Below are 26,271 nucleotides of genomic sequence, written 5' to 3'. Positions count from 1 at the left end.
TCATTTATTAATTTATTTGTGTCAACAGACATGACACTTAACCATAATCGTACTGTACTTTTGTTGACAAGACTTTCTGGCCGAATACCTTATTAGGTTTATCATAATTGTAATAAAAACCCTAAACTAAATCCATGCAAATGATCTGATGTTTTATTAAAAGCATGTTGGGATGTTCGAAAAATTGACTATACAGTAATCTTATTTATTAATCAAATAATAATCCTATTAAACTAAACAGATTCTGTAAATTCTGTCAATGTATTTACTTATCAATTTCAATTTTCCGATACAGTACAAGAAAAAAAGTTTGCATACACATTTTTCTTCTTCATCATACTATAAACTTATATAAACAGTAATAGTACTGTGTCAAGTACTGTAATATCAATTGAATGTAAATGTACTGTAAATATAGAATGAATACCGTACTATTAACAGTTAAAAAAATCATTCTGTAATTAAAATATTCTTTCATTAAAACAACCACAACCCAAACAGGTTACCAGCAACAAACATCTAACTTGATTCTGTTACAGTACCAGTTATGATACAACTTAACAAAAGCTTCATTTTTGTCCTTGCATAAGTTGGTTAAGGTAAAGGTACATTTCTGTTATATTATCTTCGAATTCAGAACTTCCAGTACTCGTTCCACTAGCACCCCTTCCACCGCCTCTATTAGATTCCTTTCCACCACCTCCACCTTTTCCACCACCTCTACTGGCACCCTTTCCACCACCTCCTTTGGCACCCCTTCCACCACCTCTACTGGCACCCCTTCCACCACCTCTACTGGCACCCCTTCCACCACCTCTACTGGCACATCTTCCACCACCTCTACTAACATCCTTTTCACTACCTTTGGCACCCCTTCCACCACCTCTACTGGCACCCCTTCCACCACCTCTACTGACATCCTTTTCACTACCTTTGGTACCCCTTCCACCACCTCCATTGGCACCTCTTCCACTACCTCCACTGGCACCCCTTCCACCACCTCTACTGGCATCCCTTTCACCGTCTTTGGCACTGCTTCCACCACCTCCTTTGGCACCCCTTCCACTACCTCCACTTGCACCCCTTCCACCACATCTACTGGCATCCTTTTCACCACCTTTGGCACTGCTTCCACCTCTTTCACCACCTACTGTATCACCCTTTTCACTACTTTGTGAAGTTCTTCCACCACCCCATGATCCCCTTCCGCCATCTTTGTTTCTTTCTCGTCTATTAGTTTGAGAGCCAATGTTTTCATGTTTTTTCTGAGCACCTTCAGGCTTTTTTATGCCTCCATCTGTTTGTCTGTTGCCACTGGTTTCTTTCTTACCACCTCCAGCTACTTTTTTTAGTTCATCAACTTTACCTCCCTTTTGTTTGCTAGCACCTTTAGTTTCTTCCTTAGAATCTGTGGATCCTTTGGGAGCACCTTTTGGAGATTTAGAATGCTCCATCACAGTAGAATACATAAAAGACAATACATGAAACTCATCCCCAAGAGCATTGCTGTTATCTACAAATTCAAGTGCCTTCTCTGGTTTTTGAAATGTTTTAAAACAGTTATAGATCTGGTGTAAAAATGATCCATTGTACAATACAGACACATCAAATGTTGGAAGGGGATTTGATAAAAAAGCATTCAAATGTGAAATATACTTCAAGACACTCTGCCATTGGGCAAATATATTACTGACATTCACATCAAAATTCCCTTCTCTTTCAATAAATTTCACTCGTGTTTCTCTAAATCTATTTTGTATCCAGTTACAACTATCTTCTACGTAGCCTTTTTTGAACTGCTGGTCATGTAACTGTTTTATGGCACTGCTTTTTACCAATCCAAGAAGCAAAGCAAGAATGTGCCTCCAACTTACATCCGGTTTTGCATGTTTTATCCAGTACAACATAGAAGCAATTGGCACTTGGAATTCTCTTTTTATGTTGTGCAGATCTTCTGAATTTAACATTAAACAATCCATAAATAATTGCTTGCTCTGTGTTTTGTCAAGTTCTCGAATATTGTGAATACTAATTGCACAATATTTTGGAGAAACCTGTCTACACTTAACTTCCCCACCTTGTCTGTCGTACTCGTCAATTGTTGGGTTCTCACTGCAGTCGCTCTGATGAATAAAACCATAGATCATTTGCCTTATTGGCAAGCTAATTTTATTTGAACTTGCGTGATGTGGGCTCTCAATAAAGTTCGCCAGAAAGCATTTTTTCATCAGCTGTGCATTAAGTGAATCTGATGGAAGTGACCAACTACGGAACTCTGTAATGAACCAGAGTGGAAGATCATAATTCTGCCACAGGAGGCATTCTTCTTGGTTTATTTCTTTGGTTTCAAAGTATGTAGCATATTCTGATGTACAATTGACAGTGTACATTTCTATTGATGTTTGAATTTTATTTTGTAACTTGTCTCTATGCTGGTGGTGTTCATGCTTTAAAGAAGCTTCTATAGCATCATCTGGTGAGTCAAAAGCAGCAAGCCAATGTATCAACCCTTTCAGTTTCATACCTACAAAATGATCAACATAATCATTGCCTTGCAGTGTTCCAAAGAGGGGGAGTAAACTCTTCTTCAGTTTAAAATGCTTACAGAATCTATCAACGTGGAAAATTTTGCATGTCAGAAAACTGCTTTTTGATTTTGAAGTGTGCTGTAGCTGATGAAAGTTAAATCCTTTCAAGTTGATAAAACCACCAATAAGGTCTGTTACATAGAAATCGCTGTCATTCGAAAGAACTGGACATTGGAAAGCATTTGCTAAAGCAGAGATTTCACTGTCCGCTTCAAAATCACACTGTGCATAGTTTACCCCACTATCTGTTAGTGCTTGATGAAAGACATCAATTGCAAAGACCGGGAGTACAACACCATGACCACCTGCAGCGAGTGAAAGAGCCATACGTACACGATCCTTATGCCTATCCTTCATGGTACTGAACTTCTTTCCATCGGGATCTATGGCACCATCCATAAGGATAAACGGCTCAATTCCACATTTTCCGAGGTTTGCCACAAATGTTTGGCATACTCCGTAAAAGACGAGGTTCTCTCCACCATGTTTCATATCCAGCTCAGCATTTAGATACAGATGATACAACAAACTGTAGCCATCTATAACTAACTTGGTATCTTGAAGACTGCAGGTTTCTGTTAGAAAACGATGCTCATCAAGAAACGTTGTTAAACCTTTGATCCCCATCTTGGTTGTGGTGGGATGCTAACAATACTGTATTATAGTTTATACTATAGCCTATTCCATTTCTGTTTTTAAAGATAAATTTGTTTACAGTCAGTAAACCTAAGTATGGCATATGTTATTTTTAAAAACAAAACATGTTAAAATTGCGTTCCTGTAATTATTGTGCAACCACCAGGGCCTATTTTCAGACAAATCAGGCACGTGCTTTTTTCACACGTACGACTACGACTGTCCCTGAAGCTTGCATGCTTGACTGACTCATGCACGCTTTTGAATGATCGACTGACTATAAGGCAAACAAGACTATAAAAATCAGTATGAAGGCAATTACCGACAAAATGTTAAATAGTAGACTGTGTGGTACTGTACTAAATATTCATTTTCCGGCAAATCTAGAGAGGTAAGTCAGGCCTAGGTCTAGTCGAAAAAATGTACGGAAACTAATTGACTAATTTAATTAATAATTCTTGCATACCCCCTCTATTGTCTTGTCTTAGCAGCTATCTGTAGAGGGCGTTCGTAAGTTTGTTTCTAAAAAACAAAAAACGAGTTTTATGTCCTTGTTGTTGTGTTTGTTTCTAGCTAGTTAGCCTGCAGTTATGGCGCTAGTTCCGTTTCGCACCTGTCGCTTATTTCGACTCAAAATTTGTTAAGTAACTTTATCGTGAGTACCACACCTTAAAATTAGGCCTCAACAATACTTTTATGAAGGAGATCACACAAAAAGTAACAAATAAATCCTTTAAATTGATGAATTTACAGACGTGTTTCTCGCACATCGGTTCGTGAATTTCGCATACTCCATGTTCAATGTTGTTGTTTCTATGGAGCGCCAAAAGAGCAATCATAATAGAGGGTTAAAAACTCGGTATAATGCGTATATTTAATGCATTTATTGGTGAAAATTACGTTCAATTTTAACATATTTTGTCAATGTCAATGCAACAAAAATGTTACTGTTGATACTGTACATGGTTTTCGCAGTTTTCGTTAATATTTAAGAATGAAAATCGACAAATTCATCATCATAATTACACTCTTAGTCTTAGGCCTAGGCTAGGTAGTGATGCCGATTTAGGCCTAGGGTCGACGGTTGATATTTGAAAACAGCACATTATTAGCAGTAAAATGTTACAGCATTTTTATTGACAAAATATATTAAAATTAAACGTGTATTTCAATAATCGATGCATTAACAGAAGACGCATTTCACTGAGTTTTTAACCATCTATTATATTTGCTCTTTTGGCGCTCCATAGAAACGAAAATAGTGAACTTCGAGGATGCTAAATTCGCGAACTGTATGCGAGAAACATGTCTGTAAAATCATCAATTTAAAGACCCCTTACCTGCAATTTTGGACGTTTTTTGGAAAATAATACATATATATCACTTTAAAAACATTAAACCATGTCATTCCTTGTCTTAAATGTACGTTTTATGGTAAATTATGATAAAAAGTGAGAAACAATCACTACCTAATCCAGTAGCTCGGATTAGGCCAACTTCGGCCACAGACAATTTCGGCCACAGACAATAATACTACCATATCTATGGAACGCCCATAGTGCCATTGATAGGGGAACAATGAAACACGACAATGTAATACAGGATTATCGATTTCATTGTGTTTTACTTTTGTTTTTTGTTTTTACACAGGAAAACACGGACACAGACAAACTTGGCAATTAATTAATTAATTAATTAATAATGAAAATAAAATACGAACACGTATTTTGTAGCTAGGTGGCATGATGAGATAAGAAACGAAGAATTACGTAGATACCGATACTTCAGAGTACAAAAAATTCAATACGGTGAAAATTAACATGTATAGTTTTTACAAATAAAAGAAATGAATTGAATGAGGCCTAAGCGATACTAATTTTTTGTGTCAGGGTACAATAGAAATGATTTATAATATAAGAAACAAAGATTTACTAAAGTGATAATTAAATGTTTTGGTAAAGAATTATTAACGTCATGTACATTTTTCTATAAATATAAAAAGAATTGAAGTACGTAGGGATATATATTAATTTTAATGTGTTGAGGTACAATACATATAACTTTGAAGGAATAAGAAACGGAAGAATAAAGTGGTTAAGAATACGATTTATTTTATCGGAAGAAACTTTGAAGAAAGTATATAATTATTAAGAATTAATATGTTGTAAGATGTAAATGAAACACTGGTAAATAAATGTTAATAGAAATGCGTGCGTTTGTTTTTGCGTGTAAAATTTTACCTAATAAAATGAACTTGAAATATTAGTAAAACACCACTACCGGTACCCAAGAGGAATTATGCGAAGGCATTGAAGAATTTTTTTTTTAGATATGTTTCTGAACAGGCTCGGAATGAATTTCTGACTGTGTGCGTCATGAGAAGGTACGTGGAAAACCCCGTCATATGGGTCGTTGATTTGTCCGTAGTCATTGCATTTTGCCGGGGATTCCCCATCATTTAAGTATTTCCGTAGTACCCTGCCGAATTTCCGTAGTAATTACGGACGTTCCGAACTTTGAAATAACAGTGTTTGATTGCTTCTTTCTGCAAATTTCTTTCATATTTTCTTTTCTGGAGTGTGGTTTAAGCAACACTGTTGTACAGTTTAGTGGATAAATGAAAATGAATTTTTTTCAATTGTTGTTTTACTGACTTACTTAGCATTTATTGAAAAATAATACAATTCAACGTTTTGCTCAATATATTTATAGCAGCAATTATTAATTGATAATAGGCCTAGTAATTAGTTTGGGGACTTCCTCTGACGTTCGCATTGAACGCAACAAATGTTATCCTTAGTCGCATTTTTATCCGAATTATTACTCATTTTGTTTGTATATTGACATGATATGATATGATGATCGACCTCTCGTGGACGGTCTTAGGCCTAGCCTAGCTAGGCTTAGTTTTGTAGGCCTAGCTGGTAAACATCGGTAACGTACGAACATCGTACGCTAGCTATATACCTAGCCTGACGTTGTATAGTTGCTGCATTAATTGTCTTTCTATTTTTGCCAGACTCCGTTGATACAAATTGGGGAAAACCCGGTATTTTCGCGGAAAAGCTAGGAGTCTTCCATTTGTTTTGGCCTCACGATCGATCGAAAAGTCGGCGAATTACAGGTGAAAAACAAAAATATCAATCCGCGCGCAATGCATTTTGGGATTTATAGCGGGCCGCTATAATTGGTATAATTATTAGAATCGACTTATTTTTCACATTTTTAACCGTTTAAAGACGAAAAAAGTTATCGCAATAGGACCATATAGTATTATTTTTACATTAAATATAGTTTGTGATCTTAAATTAGATCTAAAAAACGTAGGGAAGGGGGCTTTAAAGGATTTATTTGTTGCTTTTTATGTGATTCTTCTTCATGAAAGTAGGCCTACTTATGAGGCCCAATTTTAAGGTGTGGTATCCACAATAAGTTACTTAACAAGCTTGGAGTCAAAAGGAAGTCGAAATAAAAACAGGTGCGAAACGGAACTAGCGCCGCAGTTATTTGGTAGATATTATATGAATTGAGTGTATTTTGCAAAATAAAGATATATAGAATAGTTATTTAAAAATTGTGTATTCTGGTGGATTGTAAAATAATATAGGCCTAAGTATCTTTGCATGTTTTTATATAGCCAAGGAGGTCTAGATAGGCTAGACCACTATATAGGCCTAGAATAGATAGATAGATAGGCTAGGTAGGACAACAAGACAAGATCTTGAGGCGTGCATAGGATAGGAAGGATCGGAATAGAAGAGGAAGAGAACACAGTGGGTGGCGGATGGGCTCCGATACATTGTGGATGCTTGATAGAGAGGGTCTGTTGTCATGCATGGTCTGTTCCATTTTGGATTAGGTAGTAGACGATGCATATCTAATCTGGTAGAAAACTTGTTTGAACGTAACTATCTATAGTATAATTAGGCCAAACCATAACAATTATTGTTATCCTTAAAATATATACAAAAGTTACTTCAAAGTCTAAAGAATCTGATGCCTACTCTACTACTACTACTAGATAGATATAGGCTTACATAAAACCATGATAAAACATTTTTGTTTGTGTTATTTAATTTCTACACACTAACTATAATTAGCATTAATCTTTATTTTTTACCAACTTATAGATCATCACCAAATAGGCAGTGGCATAGATAATAGATGTGCCACCATGCCACCCACAAGGGGAGTGAAAAAACCCAAAGAGGACAAGAGTGACCACCGAGTCTTAGCAAACCGGTACAGGGTAGAAAAGAAGCTGGGAAGTGGAAGCTTTGGGACTGCGTTCCTTGTTTATGATATGAGAGCAAACAAAACCAGAGGTGATGAAGAATGGTGAGTTCTGACATGTAAAGAAGTACACACCAAGATCTAACAATATTTCACAACTCAACAAGTTAATTAAAAAAAAAACACATCTGTTTTTAAAGTCTGCTTAATTGGAACAATGGAACAACCATACAGAAAATCAAAACTGAGAAAAATACCCGACAAAATGCAGACAGTGACAAGACAGACGGCTCGCTTTTGTGGCATCATCAATTTATAGATTTTCTTATCGAAAATCAATATAGATACCTATTACAATTTGTAAATGCTTCGTGCAACCAAATAAAAAAACAAATAATGAATAAATTATACTTAGAGGAAAAAGTTTCATTAATAAATACAATGTTACTAGTTGATTGCTTTGCTTTTTTTAGGAAAGTACTGAAGGAGATTCCCTGTGGTGAGCTAGCCCCAGATGAAACAGTGGGTGCGATGCATGAAGCTAAGCTCCTATCAAGACTACAGCACCCTAATATTGTTAGATATTATGATAGCTTTCTTGATGGTGAATTTTTTTGCATAATTACAGAGTATTGTGAGGTAGGTTGCTAAGTAACAACTGACATAAATTTGTTAATTAAAGCTCTGTCCACACTATCAAACTTTATGTGACAAAAAAATGTGATGTGCCCATATATGGACATTATGACATCATATCACTACCATATTTGGGCACATTACACTTGTTTGAACTAGTTTGGTAGTGTAGACAGAGCTTAACATCATTGACAGATCACAGCATTGTCTTTTATATGCATGCATGTTTCAATAACCTTGAGATATTCTGTTCATAAAGTTTTTTAAAAACTCACTGACAATTTTTAGTAATAATAGTAAATACATAATCCCACAGTTGAGGCATTTTGAGTCAAATTTTTGACCCTGATGAAATTTTTGATTTGGTTATTTCACAGGGTGGAGACTTAAGTGATAAGATTACTGCTTGGAAAAAGGCCGGCAAGCGGTTTGACCAAGGTGTTGTCATGGACTGGTTTGTACAATTAGTCCTAGCTGTACAACACATGCATAGACGGTAAGTTTGCATTCAATAGATCACCATGGCATAGATACATTCTTCTTTTAACATTATACTGAATTATTCATCTGCTACATACTTTATGCAATCACCTGGGACCAGCGACTTAACATACAAGTTCTTGTATAGCTCCGAATTCCAACAAATGGATCATTGCTCATGGCACTGTTATGTTGTGGTCTTACACTTTTCAACTACTTTCATGTCAGTGCAGCCACTTTAAGGCGCTCTCTCATCTGTCCATGTTAGAGTGGCTGTGTGTCAACTAGTGTACCGGGGTAACCCCCTACTCCTCTCGAAAGATGTACTAGGTTCTTTAAAGTGCACATGAGCTAGATGTGTACACTGGACCTACGATTTATAGTCCTTATCCGAGAAGACTTGTTCTACCACCATGGAGTGAGTGAGCCTCAAACGGTTTATCGCACTCAATATTCAAATAGCTAATTATTTTGTCCAATGACACAGACAGGATGATCTTTACCATTCTGCCATCTCGGTAAAAAAATTTACAAATTTTGTTTTCGCATTTCAGACAAGTGCTTCACAGAGATCTTAAAACTTCAAATATATTTTTAAAAAACAATATGATAAAGATTGGAGATTTTGGAATATCACGTGTATTGATGGGGGCATCAGACTATGCAAGTACCTTCATAGGAACGCCCTATTACATGAGTCCAGAGGTACTGAATCATGAGGGCTACAACTCAAAGTCAGATTTATGGTAAGTTTTCAATACTTTTGCCAGAATAAGCAAACAAAAAATGCAAGAAACTGAAGCTCTGTCTACACTATCAAACTGTTTTTACCAAAAAAGTTTGATGTGCCCAAATATGGTGGGATATGCCCAAATATAGTAGTGATATGATCATCATGTCCATATATGGGCACATCACATTTTTTGTCACATAAAGTTTTACAGTGTTGTCGGAGAATAAAATTATTCTACTGCGGTAACTGCATTGTGTTAACCTGATTATACAATAATTTAGCAAGTTTTTTTTGGGTAATCATACACGTTTATTACAACGAACAAACATAAAAACACAGGTGGGCCATTTAGACACCATTATTTTGGCCACCATTATTTTGGTCACCATGTTGGACCCAAGATGACATATATTTTGATACCATACACACATGAGGTATCAAATTATAGTGATGTGTGCCGTAACATACAAACGCTCTCTCTCTATAATTATATACTGTAATCTGTTGTGCAGATAATAGAATTTATACTTGGTATTTAGGTCTGTAGCATGTATACTGTATGAAATATGTGCATTGCAGCATGCATTTGAGGGCCAGTCATTTATGGGAATTGTGTATAAGATAGTTGGAGGGAATAAACCTGAGTTACCAGACATGTATCACCAGAATCTACGGCAACTTGTACAAAGGTAAGAGTGTGCTGCAGTCCATTTTAAAGAATTGTTTACCAAAAGTATCCTTAGTACTGAATATGTGCATGCTAAATAACCAAACATTTCTACTTCTTCTTGGTTGACTCGTATCCAACGACTGGTTGAGTTGGTTCATGACAAATAAGATGCTTTTTATTTTCTAGGCTATTCGAGAAAGATCCTTCCCACAGACCATCTGCAACTGAAATAACAAAAATAGATTTTGTAGAAAGACATATAGAGGTGATTACTAATGTTATTCTCAACATGCTCTATAAACAATTTTACCACTTTACGATATGGTATATCATGGAGAACTAACTTATTCTCCATGGGTATAACTATATGTATAATATTTATTGATTAAGATTAGGGCAAAGTACTATACTATCATCAAAATTAGAATCCTTTTGTTTGATTAAGTAATCAAATTGAACATGTAGTATATCACAAAAGTTGACAATTTTGTAAGATACCATTTAAAATTAGAAATAGAATAGTTAAACTAATATTGCCATGCATCATCATTATTTACAATATAGAAAATGAAAAACAAGATAGCAGCATTTAAGGAACATAGAGATGACGTCCACAGTCAGAAAACAGACACAGATGAGATAGCCAGGATGTTACGAGAAAAAACCCACCTTGAAGATCAAAATGCCAGTCTGAAGAGACAGCAAGAAGAGCTGAAACATATGACACAGAGGGAGCGTATGAGGTTGAAGAAAATGCAAAAGGGAGATGAAAAAGCCAAGGTTTTAAGGTAACGGTTGCCGAAAATCAAAAGCTCCCTAATATTGCCCAGTTTTTAGTAACATTGCGTTTCTCAAAGTAGAATATTTCTAACCTTTTCTCCATTATATCATGAAGTTAAATTTGTTTTGCCTTGTCTAGGGAGGAAGCTAGGAAGAATTTAGCAGGTAATGTGCAGAGAAAGACTTTGATACAAGAGAATATGGGTACATATAAACCACCAGTATGGCAAGGAGGTAGTTCGAGGGTATGTAAACGGGCTACTAATTACAGCTCAACAGAAACATGTTTTTCGGAATGTTGTCAATATATAAGTGTGGTGGTGTTACAGTATATATCTATATCGCCGCTCATCTCACAATCTACCACCTACATGCATCTCAATATTTATCAGAAAATGTTTTTATAGACGCTCTTTTCCTAGACATGCTTTGGGGTGTGCACATGTCCAGAGTTTCCAAATACTATTTTTTTCAGCCGTATTATACTATAAGCTACCGCATGGTAACTGTTTCCTATTGCTTCTGTTCTCTTGAATATGGCTAAAGGAGCGGCGTGAGAAATGCCCTTTTTCACTTTATACTAAATTGTTAATATTATGTATCTTGCACAGAATATACCATGGGTGAAAGACAATCCAGATGTGTACAACGATCCTGCCTTCCGTGCTAACCTTCCTCCCAGTACACCAGATATCTCAATTTATCAACAAGAAAATGACTATTATTCTACCACTCATGACAACTATTTTGATAGAGAAGACATTGGGACCATAAAACAAGGTAAGCTAACTTGCATACTTAGTAATATCATTGTCATAAATTAATTTTTTAAAAACTACTGGAAACTACTAATTCCATTAGTGTTAGCCGTAGTTTTAAAACATATATATTTCCCTGTTTGTTATGAGCGAGTCAAATTTCAATTTTTTTTTTTTTTTCAATATACAGAGAAATCATCATCCAGGCAACATGCTCAAGAATGTCAAATAAACAGAAATCAAAATACACGCCCCTGGAAACGAAATAGACATGGTTATTATAATCAACAAGCAAGAAATGGCAGTTACCAACAGTTTAGTTATGGCTCCAAAGAGTCAACCTATATGTATGAACCATGCTGGAAATGTGGACTAAACAACCATCAAGCTTACGAATGCTACTATCAAAAACAGTTAACATGTAAATCATGTGGTCAATATGGTCATAAAGCAAGATATTGTGGTAATGTACATAATTATGATCATTATTATTACGAACGAAAAAATTGACCAAAGAGTCTAAGAAGTACATTAAAGTCACAGTCCGAAAAAGAGACTAACAATACTACTGAATGTTCCCAGGCCATAGATGATGTATTAATTAATGATAACCACTCATATGTAATAAATAATAGGAATAATACAATAACAGATATAAACCAAATAGTAAAAAAAGATCCTCATATATTTGAGGAACTAAATCAAAAGGGTTTTATATTTGCACATTTAAATATACGTAGCCTAGACTTACATTTTGATGAATTGCAACGTATTCTAAATAACAACAATTTCAATGTTTTTGGCTTAAGCGAAACATTTCTAGATAATACATTTATTGATGAAGATTTTCATGTTGAAAATTATATATTACACAGACTAGATAGACGTAAAACTAAAAAAGGTGGAGGTGTAGCACTCTATATAAACCTAAAAACCAACCACAAAATTAGGAATGATCTAATGTGTAATGAACTCGAACTCCTATCTATTGAAATAGTACGTGATAAATGTAAAAATCTAATTGTTCTATTGTGGTATAGACCTCCAAATACTACAGCAGTTCTTTTTGAATATTTACAAAATATATTTCAAAAGATTGAACTGGAACACAAAGATATTATGATGATGGGAGATTTAAACTGTGACGTTATGTCTGACAATCCACATTGCTACACAAAGAAACTAATTGAATTAAGTGAAAATTTTAATCTAAAACAGATCATTGAAGAACCAACACGTATAGAAAAACATTCCTCTACATTAATAGATGTTATGTATTTCTCAAATGTTTCTAAAATATTAAAGTCTGGAGTTATCCACGTCGGCTTAAGTGACCACTCAATGCCATTCGCTATAATAGGGAAAGGGGCGAAAAATAATAAAGATTCCAATAAAACAAATCAAATTAATAAACAGGATCATAATTATAAAATGACACGAAACTTTAAACAATTTAATGAAGACAGTTTTTTAAACGATTTATTAATGGTAAATTGGAATGGTATTACCGCCAGTGGCGACGTAAGTCAGAGTGCCAAACTTCTCGAAACTACACTAACCAAAATTTTAGATAAACATGCTCCTTGGAAAAAACACAGGGTACGTAAAAAAACAGCTCCTTGGCTATCTGATGATGTAATTGAAAAGATGAGAGAAAGAGATAAACTCAAAAGAGAATGTAAACATTCTAAAAATGAATCACTCTGGAAAAGGTACAGAAAGTATAGAAATATGTGCAATAAATTAATACGTAAAAGTAAAGCTAATTTTATTCAAGAAAGTATAAAAGAAAATAAAAACGATGTAAAAAAAACATGGGATACCATAAGATATATTATATCGTCAAAAAAGAAAACTCAAACTATTCAAACAATTTGCAATGATAATGGCGATGTCCTCTATAAAGCTAAGGACATCGCAAATGAAATTAATACATTTTTCTCAAATATAGGTTCACATCTTGCATCACAAATACATGAGCCGATAAATGATATAAATTATGATGAAATCGATGCTTTCACGGAAAAAAATTTTGAATTCGAACACATCACATGTGAATTTGTATATAAATACTTAAGTAATCTTTCAAAAAACAAAGCCACTGGTCATGACAACTTACCACCGGGCATTCTAAAACTGTCTGCTCCGATTATATCCCCAACAATTACAAGAATCATAAATCACTCCTTCACAACATGTAAATTCCCAAATACGTGGAAAATAGCAAAGGTCACGCCTATTTTTAAGAATGGTGAAAAAACTTACCCTAATAATTATCGTCCCATTTCCGTCCTACCTATACTTTCAAAAATAATTGAACGAGTCGTTTTTAATCAACTTTATGCTTTTTTGAATAATAATAATCTGTTATGTATAAATCAATCAGGTTTTCGACCATCATACTCAACATCTACTGCACTTACAAAAGTGACGGAAGACTGGTATAGTGCAATAGACGAGGGTAAGCTGGTCGGAATCTGTTTACTAGATTTTAAAAAGGCCTTTGATACGGTAAACCATAACATACTATTAAGTAAATTGAGACTTTATGGTTTAAAGATGTATTGTCCCCCTGAAAAAATAATTCTTAAAAAATTTTTTTTTTAATATTCCATTTTAATGTAACATAATAGTTAACTACTTTGATCGAAAAAAAAATGTCTTTACCTGAAAAAATTTAATTTAAAGCAAAAAATGGTCAAATTGGCTGCCAGCCAATGGATTTTTGGTTGAATTTAACCATTTATTTTATCATTTTACAAGTGAAAACATTATTTTTGTTCGTTTTTTTTCTATGGAAGTGATTAACTTATTAAAACTACAAAATAACATATTCAAAGTCTGATTTAATTAATCTTCATTTTTCATGTTTTTGGGGGACAATACATCTTTAAGTAAATATGTTTTAAAATGGTTCGAGAGCTATCTGTCTGAGCGAAAGCAATTCACAAATGTAAATAATACATTGTCTGATTATACACACATCCAATGTGGAGTGCCTCAGGGGTCAATAGTGGGCCCACTTGCTTTCCTCTTATATATAAATGACCTATCGAAAGTTGCAAACAAATGTAAAATAAGTATGTATGCTGACGATACTATAATTTATTGTTCTTCAAAAATGAAAATGAAATATACCAAAGTATAAATGAAGAACTTATACAAATCCACGATTGGCTAAAAAATAATAAATTGAGTCTAAATGTCTCTAAATCCGAGTTCATGTTGATCGGATCGACAAACCGATTGGCAACTATCAAAGACAAAAATAGATCAGTTTATATAGATAATGATGTTGTACCACGCGTTCGATATTGTAAACATCTCGGTATCATAATAGACGAACATTTATCATGGAAAAATCAGATTGAATACATTCGAGGTAAAGCTCTAAATGGATTGGGTATGCTCAGACGATGTAGCTATTATTTTCCACAAAACATATTAAAACATATTGCAAACTCTATTGTAATACCTTACTTGCGCTATTGTAACATAATTTGGGGAAATACTAGTCAAACTCTAATGAAAAGAGTTCAAACTATCCAAAACAGTCGTGTGTGGTCTAACATATGACACACCTAGTAGTGAGGCACTAAGACAAATTAATTGGTCAACTTTATTTTATCAAGATAGATATGAATGTTGTATGGTTATATATAAGGTTTTGACAGATAATGCCCCACCTTACCTAAATAATGTATTTACATACAATGATATAAATTATAATCTAAGGCACAGTGATACACATCTATTCATCCCGAAGCCAAAAACCGATTTTAAAAAACGAAGTCTGTCTTATCGTGGAGCAATTATATGGAATAGTCTCAATGTTGATACCCTTCCAAATTCAGTTAAGTTGTTTAAAACGTATCTGAAAAATGCATTGTAAAACATAATGGTATGGTAATCTACGATGGTGTACATCCAACTTTTAAAATGGCTAAATACCATGTAAAATGTGTGTTTTATCACTATTTTTTTTTTTTAAGGTAAATGAAATCAAAAAGATTTATTATGTATTACAGTAGAATCCCCATAAATTATACACTTCGATAAGGGTTCCCGTTTACACGGGAAGTACCGGTATGGTGTACCCTAAATTGAGGTGTCAGATGAAGGGGATTCTGCTGTAATTTTGTTTCTTTTCAATTTCAATTTTTTCGTTTCTTTCGTATTTATATGGTGTTGGTTTTTTTGTAATATAGTATCACAAACTTGTGTAAAAACAATCAATGTTGATTGAACGAGTTGTGCTGTACATCAGTCTCGTGTCTAAATAAAGTTTATATATATAAACATTACCGGCAAGGGTTTGAGACCTACTCACTCCTAGTTCTGGTGGTGGAACAAGTCTTCTCAGAAAAGGACTATAAACCATGGGTCCAGTGTACACAGTTATAACCCGTGTGAACTTTAAAGAACCTAGTTCATCATTCGAGACAGAGTAGGGATTACCCCGGTGAACTGGTGCACAAAATATCCCTGTATCGGTGGATTACCACCTATCTGATAGGACAGTGATTAATTTACTATTGGTAATCCTTGACCTCATGTGCCTAAAGACATAAAATTTAAAGAAATTATGATGAAAAGTGTCCCAATTTCAATGTTTAAATCACTTTTTTATTTTTTCTAGCTCAACCAGGTCTGAAACCGCTTCGTAAAAAGAAATCATTTGAAAATGGAAATAAAAATGATTCAGATTCTCAACCTAGCAAATCGGTATCAGAAAAAAAACAGAATGGTACATCTGGTGATAATGCTTCCGAGACTAAACCGAAAGAGCAGTTGATTCCAAAAGAGATCTTGAATCAGATTCCAGAAGACGCTGATGCTGCGGAAATGTTCTACTCTCAACATGAAGATTTTGAGTCAGACTCTGATGATGAGTTTGACCAGGAAGAGGTAAGCATTACAACTTGTGTAATAACCTTTACTAGAAATACACCTGTCATATATATACCAATCAAATTATTACTAGTTAATTTATACCTAGTTATGTATTGAAATAAATGTATTACTAGCTGCATTATGGGAGTATGTTTCCATACGTGTTTGATCCAAAAAAATGACTGGGGTAATATATGCGCTATATAAGAATGAACTATTATTATTATTATTATTCTTTTCTTTAGGATGATTACGGTGCTTTGATGAGCGTTATGCAAAACGCTTTAGACTCAACTGTGCAAGGTATTGTATTTTACATATAATTATACTACTGTCTGTACTTTTTCATTGCATTTATCAGGATTAAAACAAAATGCTGACAATAGAATTTCTGTAGCTTTATTTTAAAACTTTTATATTTTTAGATAATAATGCTACTGTTACTGATGACACAATTGGTGTCTTCTCGCCAGCTGTTCGTGACATGAAAATCAAGAATCTGACACTGTATCCTTTTTTTTATATATATTCTTTTCATTTTGGCAAATTGCCAAGAATAACCATAATTCATTCACTAAAGGTGGCATTTCCGTTCACAAGACACATATACGGTACACAAGATGCTCTACATAAACAAAGTCTTATTACAAGTTTTTGGGAGTGGAGTTTACCAGTGAAATGCACAAGGGGTAGTATATGTATATAACACCACGACCAACTCCTATTTTGGAGACACCCCTATTAAGGAGAGTCCGAAGTTGTTCCTTTATAGGGGTTATACTGTAAATGGGTGATAAGTGTGTGCTACTATTTCAATTGTTAGTATTTTCCTTAATAAATCCTGCAGAGACTGTGAAAAGAAATTAGGTAAAGTTGCCTTTAAGAAAGCATATTCATTCTTGAAAGAAGCAAGATTTGGCGACGGGAAAGCTACGCTGGATGAGAATGCCATTATGAAAGGTCTTCGACAGTTTGTTGGTAACCCTAGTGACTGCTTCCTCGTTGACCAACTGTTATTCCTAGAGGAACAAGCTAAGATGATGAAGTGATCTGAGATAGTGGTAAAGCATATCTAAACAACTATCCCCTTAGGACAACTTCTTTTTTAGGATTTTGGGGTTATTGGGTAGTTGTACAGTTGTCCTAGAAGATAGTTGTTCTGAGTAGGCTAAACGTTAAAAAAATTGTATTATAACTGCTGTGCATATGTAACCCAGTGCAATATCACAAATGACAGGGAACCATAATATAGAGAGCCCTCTTGCAATGTTTGTAATTAAAGAAGACATAAATTACCAAAAGTTGTCAGATAAGCTTAGCCCCACATTCCATTCTCCTGATGCACACAGATAAAACCAAGACATATAAAGTGTAACAGTGCTCCGACCATATTAACAACCTGTTTTTTAAAGTTTCTATCTGGCCCGTACGACTGGCTCTTTTAGGTAAGCAAATGTTTTGTATTAGTTACCTTTAATTGTTTTTTTTTATATATTTAATAAGTTTTATAGGATAGATTTAATAGACTAGTGACTTCTTTTTTGTTTATGATAGTACAGTGTGTATAAAGACACTAACGTACCAAGGATATGCATTATAGGCTACTTGTACACATTAAAGTAAGGTCCCAAATTGTTTTAGCGAGTTTGTACCTGAATATCAGTGTATTAATTACAGTGTACTTATATCGTTAATATTATTATTTTAGTAGTGATACATCGAATTTTATTAATTATTAGAAGCCGATGCTTTAGACGAAAGGCTATCGCCTTTTTACGATGATCAATCCTTATACTATTTTAGGCCATTAGTAATTATTTATTGATGAGTGATCAAGAAACGAACGTCTTGATTATGACGACCGATATTGAATCGATGATAGGACTAATTCATGTATTATCAGTTTTATTAGAATGTATTAGAATTGTATAATCTTTGTTGTTATTGTAGTATAGTTAACTTTATATTTGAACTCGTTTTTAATTATTATTTCTAGAATGAAGCTACTTGCTTGATTAATTATGATATGTGTATATGATTGTTGTCTTACAATTAGACCCTATGCTAGCATTCCTAATCACCGTCGAGGTCACATATGTTGCTGAATTGGCTGAACGAATGATGATTCATAGGGGTACACTTCTTGGAACTTTTATTACACTCTTGATCTAGTATGTTAAAGGATACGTTTGTATTAAAGATATTCCAAGGAATATGTTAGGCTTAGTAAATGTATAAAGTGATGAAGCATTAGCGTGTTTTATATTGAATTTTCACTTAATTACTATTGCTATAGCATTTATGTGTTGTTACGATGTTATTGATTATGAAGACAATTTTGGATTAATTAGAGATCAAGAGTTACCTGTTTTAATAGGAATTACACATATTATATTGTATTGTTTTAATCGATTTATGTATGTTAGTTATGTTATAATACATGTATGTATTTTCTCTTTTAGTTTCAGATTAAATTAAACTTCAATTGGAATAAACTCCGGAATAATATAAATTTATTTGGAATCCGAGTTTTATTAGTATTTTCGAACAAGAAGGGTTACACATATACATCCAATTTCCAGTCGATATGCACACAGCCATTTCACATAATATAATGTACTACTTGTACATTAGAACACATACAATGCATTTTTTGAAGTCCTGATACATTCCACCATTTAGTTTAAAATATGTCAAAACATTTTGCATGCAAGATACTTTTAAAAAACAAGCACAATTAACTTATATTTCATACTTTTCTTGCGCCATATTGTTTCTAAGGTTACAGTAATAAGATTTCTTTCGTGGCCAAGTATGATCAGTTGTCGCCATGTTGTTTCCAAGATTATTAAGCTCTTTGGGATCAGGCATCTGCATTGTATAACAGTTCAAATGATTACCTTCTGTTGCCATCATACTTCATTTAATTTAATATGCACAATATTTCGATTGACATTTGATGACTTATTTATTCCATCATCAAAGGTGAGTATGATTCGATTTGTGTTGAGACACCCAAATGTTTTTGCACTTTCAAGAACGTCAAAGCTATAAAATAACGCCGTAACACAACGTAAACAAAGCAGCTCGCAAAGTTGAAAGTTGCTACCTAATATCGTGAAAGCATCCAATTATACTGCAAAACATAGGATACGTTTTCCAAAAAGTTTATTCGGTTATTTTTCTACTAATCGGTTCCAGCACAACACGCGAAAAAGTAAATTTTCAAATGGTGAATGTTTGACTGGTGGATCTTGTTGAAACTATAGGCTTCAACCCCCACAGGACCTCTATGATTTGTGCAATATAGATACCGTGGTCTTAGATTTAGACCTTATATTGCAATCAATTTTGTTTCTAGAAAAGTAATAATGGTTATTCCTTGACAATATTAAGCCACAGCGATTACTGTATAGAAAGTTCGTTCGTTCGTTCGTTCGTTTTTATTTCACAATGCATCAAACTTAATATTTTTACATAAGTATTAAATAAAAAAAAATGCAAAGCCTGAAAAAGACCAAATAAGCTCAATATAGAGCTTTAAGCCTGGTTTCACCAGTACAAAATACACTAATAATTGTATCAATTACAATAGACAATAATTAAATATTAATTAAAGTAGTAGAAATAATATTATATATATATATATATATATATATATATTTTATACACAATTACGCTACAGGACAATACAAACACAACAAGAGGACAAACGTAAAAGGAATTGTTTATATTTGGATTTGAATGTATTTAAGTTATTAGTATTTAGTAAGGATTGACTTAAATTATTCCATACTAGAGGACCATGGTATTTGATAGAATTCCGGATTGTGTTATGGGTTAAATTTATTGTGGCGTAATTGTTGGCGTTTCTTGTATTGTAGTTGTGAAATTCATTATTTTTGATGAAGAAATGTTTGAAAATATTTGGAAGTTGATTGTTTGAATATCTGTGCATGAATGTGGCGATTTGTAATTTGTTAATATCGAAGATGTTTAGGGTATTAAGTTTAAAGAAAAGGGACTTTGTGTGGGCTATATAGTGAGAATTGGTACAAATGCGAATAGCCCGTTTTTGGAGTTTAAAGAGTTTGTCTAATTTAGAAATATGTGTGGAAGCCCATGGACAGAGAGTTTTATTTTTAGTATCTGTAATTCCCCAAGCAATGTTACAATAGGATAGATAAGGTAAAATTAATGTGTTATATAAAGAAAAGAGGATATTAGAGGGTAGAATATATTTAAGTTTTTTTAAGACACCGATGTTTTTTGAAATTTTATTAGCTATATTTGTTATATGGGTTTTCCAGTTTAAGTTATCATCTATAGTTACACCAAGGAACTGAGAATAAGTAACCCTTTTGATAGGAGTGTTTTCTATATGGATTGTGTTTTGATTGTCATTGCATGTTCTATTTGGAGAAAAGTGTATATATTCAGTTTTGTTTATATTTAGTGAGAGTCTATTAAGTTTAAGCCAGTGAGATATATGTTTTATTTCCTTATTAAAAATTCTAGTTAAGGTGTTGTAGTCAGGATGGGAGGAAAAAATGTTCGTGTCGTCGGCAAACAGGACGTATTCAAAAGAGTTGGAAGCGTTGATGATGTCGTTGACATAGATGAGAAAAAGTAGAGGACCAAGAATTGATCCTTGGGGCACACCGCATGTTATGGGAAGAACTTCTGAGGAGTAGGAGCCGAAAGAGGTGATTTGTTGTCTGTTTTGAAGATAGTTAGAAAGTAGAGATAGAGGAGTTCCACGGATACCATAGTGACTAAGTTTAGTTAAAAGAATTGTGTGGTTAATAGTGTCAAATGCTTTAGACAAGTCCAAAAATAAGCCAATAGTATGGTGGTTTTTAGATAAGGCGTTAGAGATTTTACTTTGAATGTCAAGGATTGCAAGATCGGTAGAATGTTTTGGTCTGAAGCCATATTGGTTATCATGAAAAGATTTATGTGAAGAAAGAAAGTTGTAAAGTCTATTGTATATAAGGCGTTCGAGTATTTTAGAAAAGCAAGGCAAAATTGAGATTGGACGGTAGTTTTCAAAGGAATGGGAATCATTTTTTTTATGAATAGGAATTACTTTGGCGATTTTTAAGGATGATGGAAATACACCATTAGTTAGTGATAGATTAAAAATGTGGGTAAGGGGTCTGGTAATAAAAGGTCCAATTTCTTTAATAATCGTGGGTTCAATATCATCAAGGCCAGCACTTTTACTGTTTTTTAGATTAGCAATTATTTCAAGAATCTCTTTACCAGATGTAGGTTGGAAGAAAATTGAATTTTGAGTGAGATTCCTTAGATAATCAGTAAAGTTGCCATGAGTAGCCGAAATTTTAGAAGAAAGTTTAGGTCCAATATCAGTAAAATAGCGATTGAATTTATTGGCAATTTGAGATGGGTCAGTAATTTTTGTACAATTATCTGTAAAATAACTAGGTAGCGTCTTTGTGGTGTTTTTACAGAGAATGTTATTAATTATATTCCAGGTTTTTTTAATGTTATTTTTATAGTCGTTAAACTTATTTGTATAGTGTTGCTTACATGATGTTCTTATTAGTCGTGTGAGTTTATTTCTGTAAGTAATGTAATTGGTTTTATTAATCATATTTGGTGTTTTTATATATTTTTTATATAATTTATTTCTAGTGTTTATAGATTTGATTATACCTTTTGTTATCCATGGTTTACAAAGTTTACGTTTGTTAATTTTAGTTCTTGTCTTTGGGAGGTGAGTATCGTATAGTGAAGAAAATCTGTCGAGAAAAATATTGTAGGATTCATTTGCAGAGTTATTTTGGTAGACATCGTCCCAGTTCGTGTTCATTAAGTTAATCCCTAGAGATGCTATATTTTCTTGGTTTATCTTTCTTGAGTAATGTTTTTTGTTACATTTTAAATTTTTTATTTGATTTGAATGGGAATTGTTTAGGATTTGGAATACTGGAAAGTGATCAGTAATGTCGTTAAAAAGAATACCAGGAGTTAGTTTTTGGTCAAGTACATTTGTAAAAATATTATCAATAAGTGTAGATGTTTTAGTGGTTATTCTAGTTGGTTTGTCAATTAGAGGATATAAAGATGCTGAGTACATGGTGTTTAAGAATTCATTCGTGTAGTTATGGGTTGAGTGTTTTATAAGGTCTAGGTTAAAGTCACCACAGACAAATAATTGTTTTTTTTCCTTTGTTATTGAATCAATGCAGTTAGAAATATTGTTTATGAATGGTTGAAAAGAGCTATTGGGAGGCCTATAGATAATACCAACAATGCTATTTTTGGTAATAGATTCTATTTCAATAAATAACGAATCATAATTTTGGTTTGTTGGTAAATTTATGTCACTTCTGATTTTGAAATTTAGTTCATCTGAAATGTAAATGGCAACTCCCCCGCCTCTTTTACATGCACGGTTAGATTGTATCATTGTGTATCCTTCGATATGAGTGAGTGGAGACGGTACATTGTTGATGTTATCCAACCAGGTTTCACTAAAACCAATAATTTGGAATTTATGATTTAGAGTAAGAAGATAGTTTGTGATGGAATTAAAGTTTTTTATGAGGCTTCGGGAGTTCATATGAAGTATACTGAGATTGGAATTTGTGTTGATTATTTTGTTGTTAAATGAATCACTCAAATAATATTCACATTTATCATTATGATTAGTTATTTCATTAATATAGTCGTAATCATTATTGTCGTTTAGATCAAAAGGATTAAATAGTAATGATTGCAGATTAGAATAATTTATGGTATGATCATTGTTTAACTGTTTTATTTCATGTTTGAATTCATCATCATCAATTATGTGATTGAAAGGAAGGGTTTCTTCAAGACATTTGCAGCAGTAAAATTTGAGCGAATTTGAGTAGGGAAAACCGGCGCAGGTTGCATGAGAAGGCTTATTGCAAATATCACAGTTAACATATGTGGCTACCCTTATACATTTATCACAAGACACACAAGACATAGAACGAGTATACATTTAAACAATTAATAATAACAATAATAATAATAATAATAATAATAATAATAATAATGAGGTTTATAAATATTCGATTTATCAGGTGAATTATAAGTAGGAATAATATTGCATAATCGCACAGAGCACTACAAAATTGCGTAATATGGAAGTTTTAAATTAAATTAAGGCATTGGGGTTGGTTGTTTACTTATTTTTATACCAATATATATGTTTGATAATAGAGTTATTGGTAATTAAAGTAATATTAGTTATACAATATTTATTCTCAAAGTTATTGATTAAAAGTATTGCTAATAGTATGAAAACAAAGGGAATAATAATGATAGGTATATAAATCAATATACTTCATAATAGTGATTTTAGGGATATCAGTTGTTACAATTATTGAATAGTAGTCGTAATAATATAATAACGGTATTATAATAAAGAAAAATAATAATAATTAATAATACCGTACCGTACCAATTATCAATTAACTATTACGATCAAGTGAATGGTATAGCAATACAAATGAGATGATAATAATACTAGTAATAATAATACCGTAATAATAATAATAATAATAATAATAATAATAATAATAATAATAATAATAATAATAATAATAATAATAATAATAACACTAATAATAATAATAATAAAAGATGATGATGACGATAAACGACAACAGCAGGAGTAATGTAATATAAATAATTTTGGGATCAGACAGGAACAATCAATGTTTACTGTAGCTGAATCCGCAAAGCGGAACATACAAGCAATATTAATTGATAGTTGATGTTTTAATTACATCTAGAGATTACGGAGGTCGGATGTAGACCTAATGACAATCTTCTTCTTGTTATGCAGAAGGCAGTTGATCCGTCCATCGAGCGACCACGCGGCTTCCACAGCGGCATGTGCGCCCGCTTCGCGCAGGAGGGTCATGCGAGAAGGTGTTAAGTTCTCGGTTATAGAGTAAGAAGAATTTTTAAGCAATTTCTTGTTGCGAAATACATCTGCTCGTGCGCGGTATGTGGAAAATTTTACGATAATCGGACGAGGCCTCGGTTTAGAACTGCTGCGTGTTTTGTTGTTATGGAGTACTCTCTTCCGTCCAAGTCGGTGAGTTCGGTCAATCTCGATTAGTTCCATATCTTCGCAGATGCGTGATGTTATAATATCTAGAGTTAAGGTATCTGTGTTTTCATTTGCCGTTTCGGGTACTCCGTGAATTAGTAGGCAGTTGCGCCTACTGTACTGTTCGAGGTCATCGATCTTGTCCACTATACCGCGATGTTCTTTTCTCAGACGGTCATTTTGCTCTTGTAGAGTAATAATGTCGCCCGCTATAGTCTCGTTGTCCATGGAAATGCTACTGTAAATATTTTGGCTAACCTGGTCAATAATAGCGTCACTTATTGATCTTATTACGGTTTCATTTCCGCATATGGATGATATTATTTTATCCATAAGATCGGGTGACGAAAGAATATGTTTGCTTATCGTTGCTGCAACAATACTTACAAGTTCCTTATCGTCTGATAGGAGGAGCTTAACATCTTGCAAAGTAGACGAGTCCTTTGACAACAATGGGCTTTGTTGTTGTACCGGCAAGGCTTCGGTTTCTGGTATGTTGGGTGAATCAGCAGGCTGGGTAGCAGGCTGTTCTCCATCGTTGATCGGGCCTTCGGTAGGCACAGATAAATTATCGGTTGATTTCCCGGTTGTCCGTTTTGATCTTAAATTTGGCTTCGTAGACATCATTTAAAAGCCTTTAGAAGTATTGGTGTTTGATTGATTATGCCGTATAGGTATACGACCCAGATTTCACACGGTGTCAGATTTCACCCGCCCACTTATAAATATTCATTTATAAACATAACCCATCAACCAATCAAAATAATTTGTTCACTGAACTGTAAAATTACTTCTCTGCTTCGATCGTAACGTAGGTCCGAGCAGTTTACCGCGAAACTTTGAATTAAAAAATCGATATTTTGCAAGTCAAGGTAGGTACAAAATTTGAATTTTTCTTAATTACGCAATTAGCTAACGAGTATGGGCCACGTGCAAAAGCCCAAAAAATCTAAATTTAAAGAGATATACTTGTAATTTATGATTTATATGGTCTTTGATAACTGGCCAAACAAAAATAATTTGTTCGTCTGATGCTTACGTCATCACTAAAATCCAGTTGGGTTCAAAATTCGCCCGGTTGGTGGCGCTATACAATTTGTTAATAATATACTGTTTTTGGGTGATTAGATGCTTCTTAGCCGTCTTAATTAGGCGTTTTAACCAAATATAACTCAATAAAACAGTTTTTTATTCAATAGCTATAGGCCTAAATATTTAAAAAATTAAATAAACATAAAAATTAAATGTTAACTTTTTTTTTTATTACAGATTTATATCAAGAATTAAATCAAGAACATTAAAAAAAAAATTAGTACGTGAGGTATATGTCGTAAGCACACACGTGTGGGCCTGCTAACTAATGTTATTTAATTGGCATAATTAATATACATTATTCAAATAATAATTAAATGTTCTTTTTTTTTAAAGGTTATCCACAGTCCATCCTTCAAATAATTTAAACAGTATTTATATTTGAAATATTTACACATTGAACAGTACGTGTACCGTTTATTTTATACAGAGTGTAAATTATATTTTTAATATTTAACAATAAATATATAACATTTACAAAGAAAACATTGTTTATTACTTATCATTTTTGTTTGTTGTAATTAACATTTGTATTGGAAACCTTCGAACGAGTGTAGCATCAGATATTTTCCCGTGTTAGGATTGGATCGTATAAAATCAAAGATCCATTCTGACATCAGAGAAACGACATCAATGAACATACTGATGCTGAAACA

At 33.4% G+C, this 26,271-nt stretch overlaps 2 protein-coding genes and 1 long non-coding RNA gene across 5 annotated transcripts; 1 reads left to right on the top strand and 2 right to left on the bottom strand.

Annotated features, from left to right (window-relative positions):
- Window positions 1-569: 569 nt before the first annotated feature.
- On the bottom strand, window positions 570-3,638 carry LOC144851000 (single-strand DNA endonuclease ASTE1-like). The gene is made up of 2 exons (XM_078708523.1): window positions 3,547-3,638; window positions 570-3,277 (listed from the first exon to the last, which is right to left on the bottom strand). The coding sequence occupies exon 2, from the start codon at window positions 3,213-3,215 to the stop codon at window positions 570-572; it is 2,646 nt and encodes an 881-aa protein (XP_078564649.1). The 5' UTR covers window positions 3,216-3,277; window positions 3,547-3,638.
- A 157-nt stretch (window positions 3,639-3,795) lies between these two features.
- LOC144850737 (uncharacterized) lies at window positions 3,796-18,923 on the top strand. Of its 3 annotated transcripts, none has more exons than XM_078708144.1 (16): window positions 3,796-3,879; window positions 4,875-6,734; window positions 7,355-7,562; window positions 7,931-8,096; window positions 8,471-8,589; window positions 9,128-9,319; window positions 9,846-9,995; window positions 10,163-10,241; window positions 10,541-10,764; window positions 10,896-11,001; window positions 11,368-11,536; window positions 11,705-11,977; window positions 16,154-16,422; window positions 16,653-16,710; window positions 16,833-16,914; window positions 17,255-18,923. In XM_078708144.1, the coding sequence occupies exons 3-16, from the start codon at window positions 7,399-7,401 to the stop codon at window positions 17,454-17,456; spliced, it is 2,253 nt and encodes a 750-aa protein (XP_078564270.1). In that variant the 5' UTR covers window positions 3,796-3,879; window positions 4,875-6,734; window positions 7,355-7,398; the 3' UTR covers window positions 17,457-18,923. The 3 variants fall into 3 exon arrangements, 2 of the variants coding, with proteins under 2 accessions (XP_078564270.1, XP_078564269.1); XR_013614110.1 differs by lacking the exon at window positions 3,796-3,879 and having other exon boundaries at window positions 4,573-6,734; window positions 17,255-17,852; window positions 18,870-18,923; XM_078708143.1 differs by lacking the exon at window positions 3,796-3,879 and having other exon boundaries at window positions 4,573-6,702.
- LOC144850738 (uncharacterized) lies at window positions 10,084-25,169 on the bottom strand. Its single transcript, XR_013614111.1, has 2 exons — window positions 24,911-25,169; window positions 10,084-10,200 (listed from the first exon to the last, which is right to left on the bottom strand). It is a non-coding gene; the product is annotated as an uncharacterized LOC144850738 (long non-coding RNA).
- Between the last annotated feature and the right edge of the window lie 1,102 nt (window positions 25,170-26,271).

The sequence above is a fragment of the Antedon bifida genome, chromosome 8 (genome assembly GCF_963402885.1).
Source record: "Antedon bifida chromosome 8, ecAntBifi1.1, whole genome shotgun sequence".
NCBI lineage: Eukaryota > Metazoa > Echinodermata > Crinoidea > Comatulida > Antedonidae > Antedon > Antedon bifida.
This window is presented reverse-complemented; position numbering and strand designations above follow the sequence as displayed.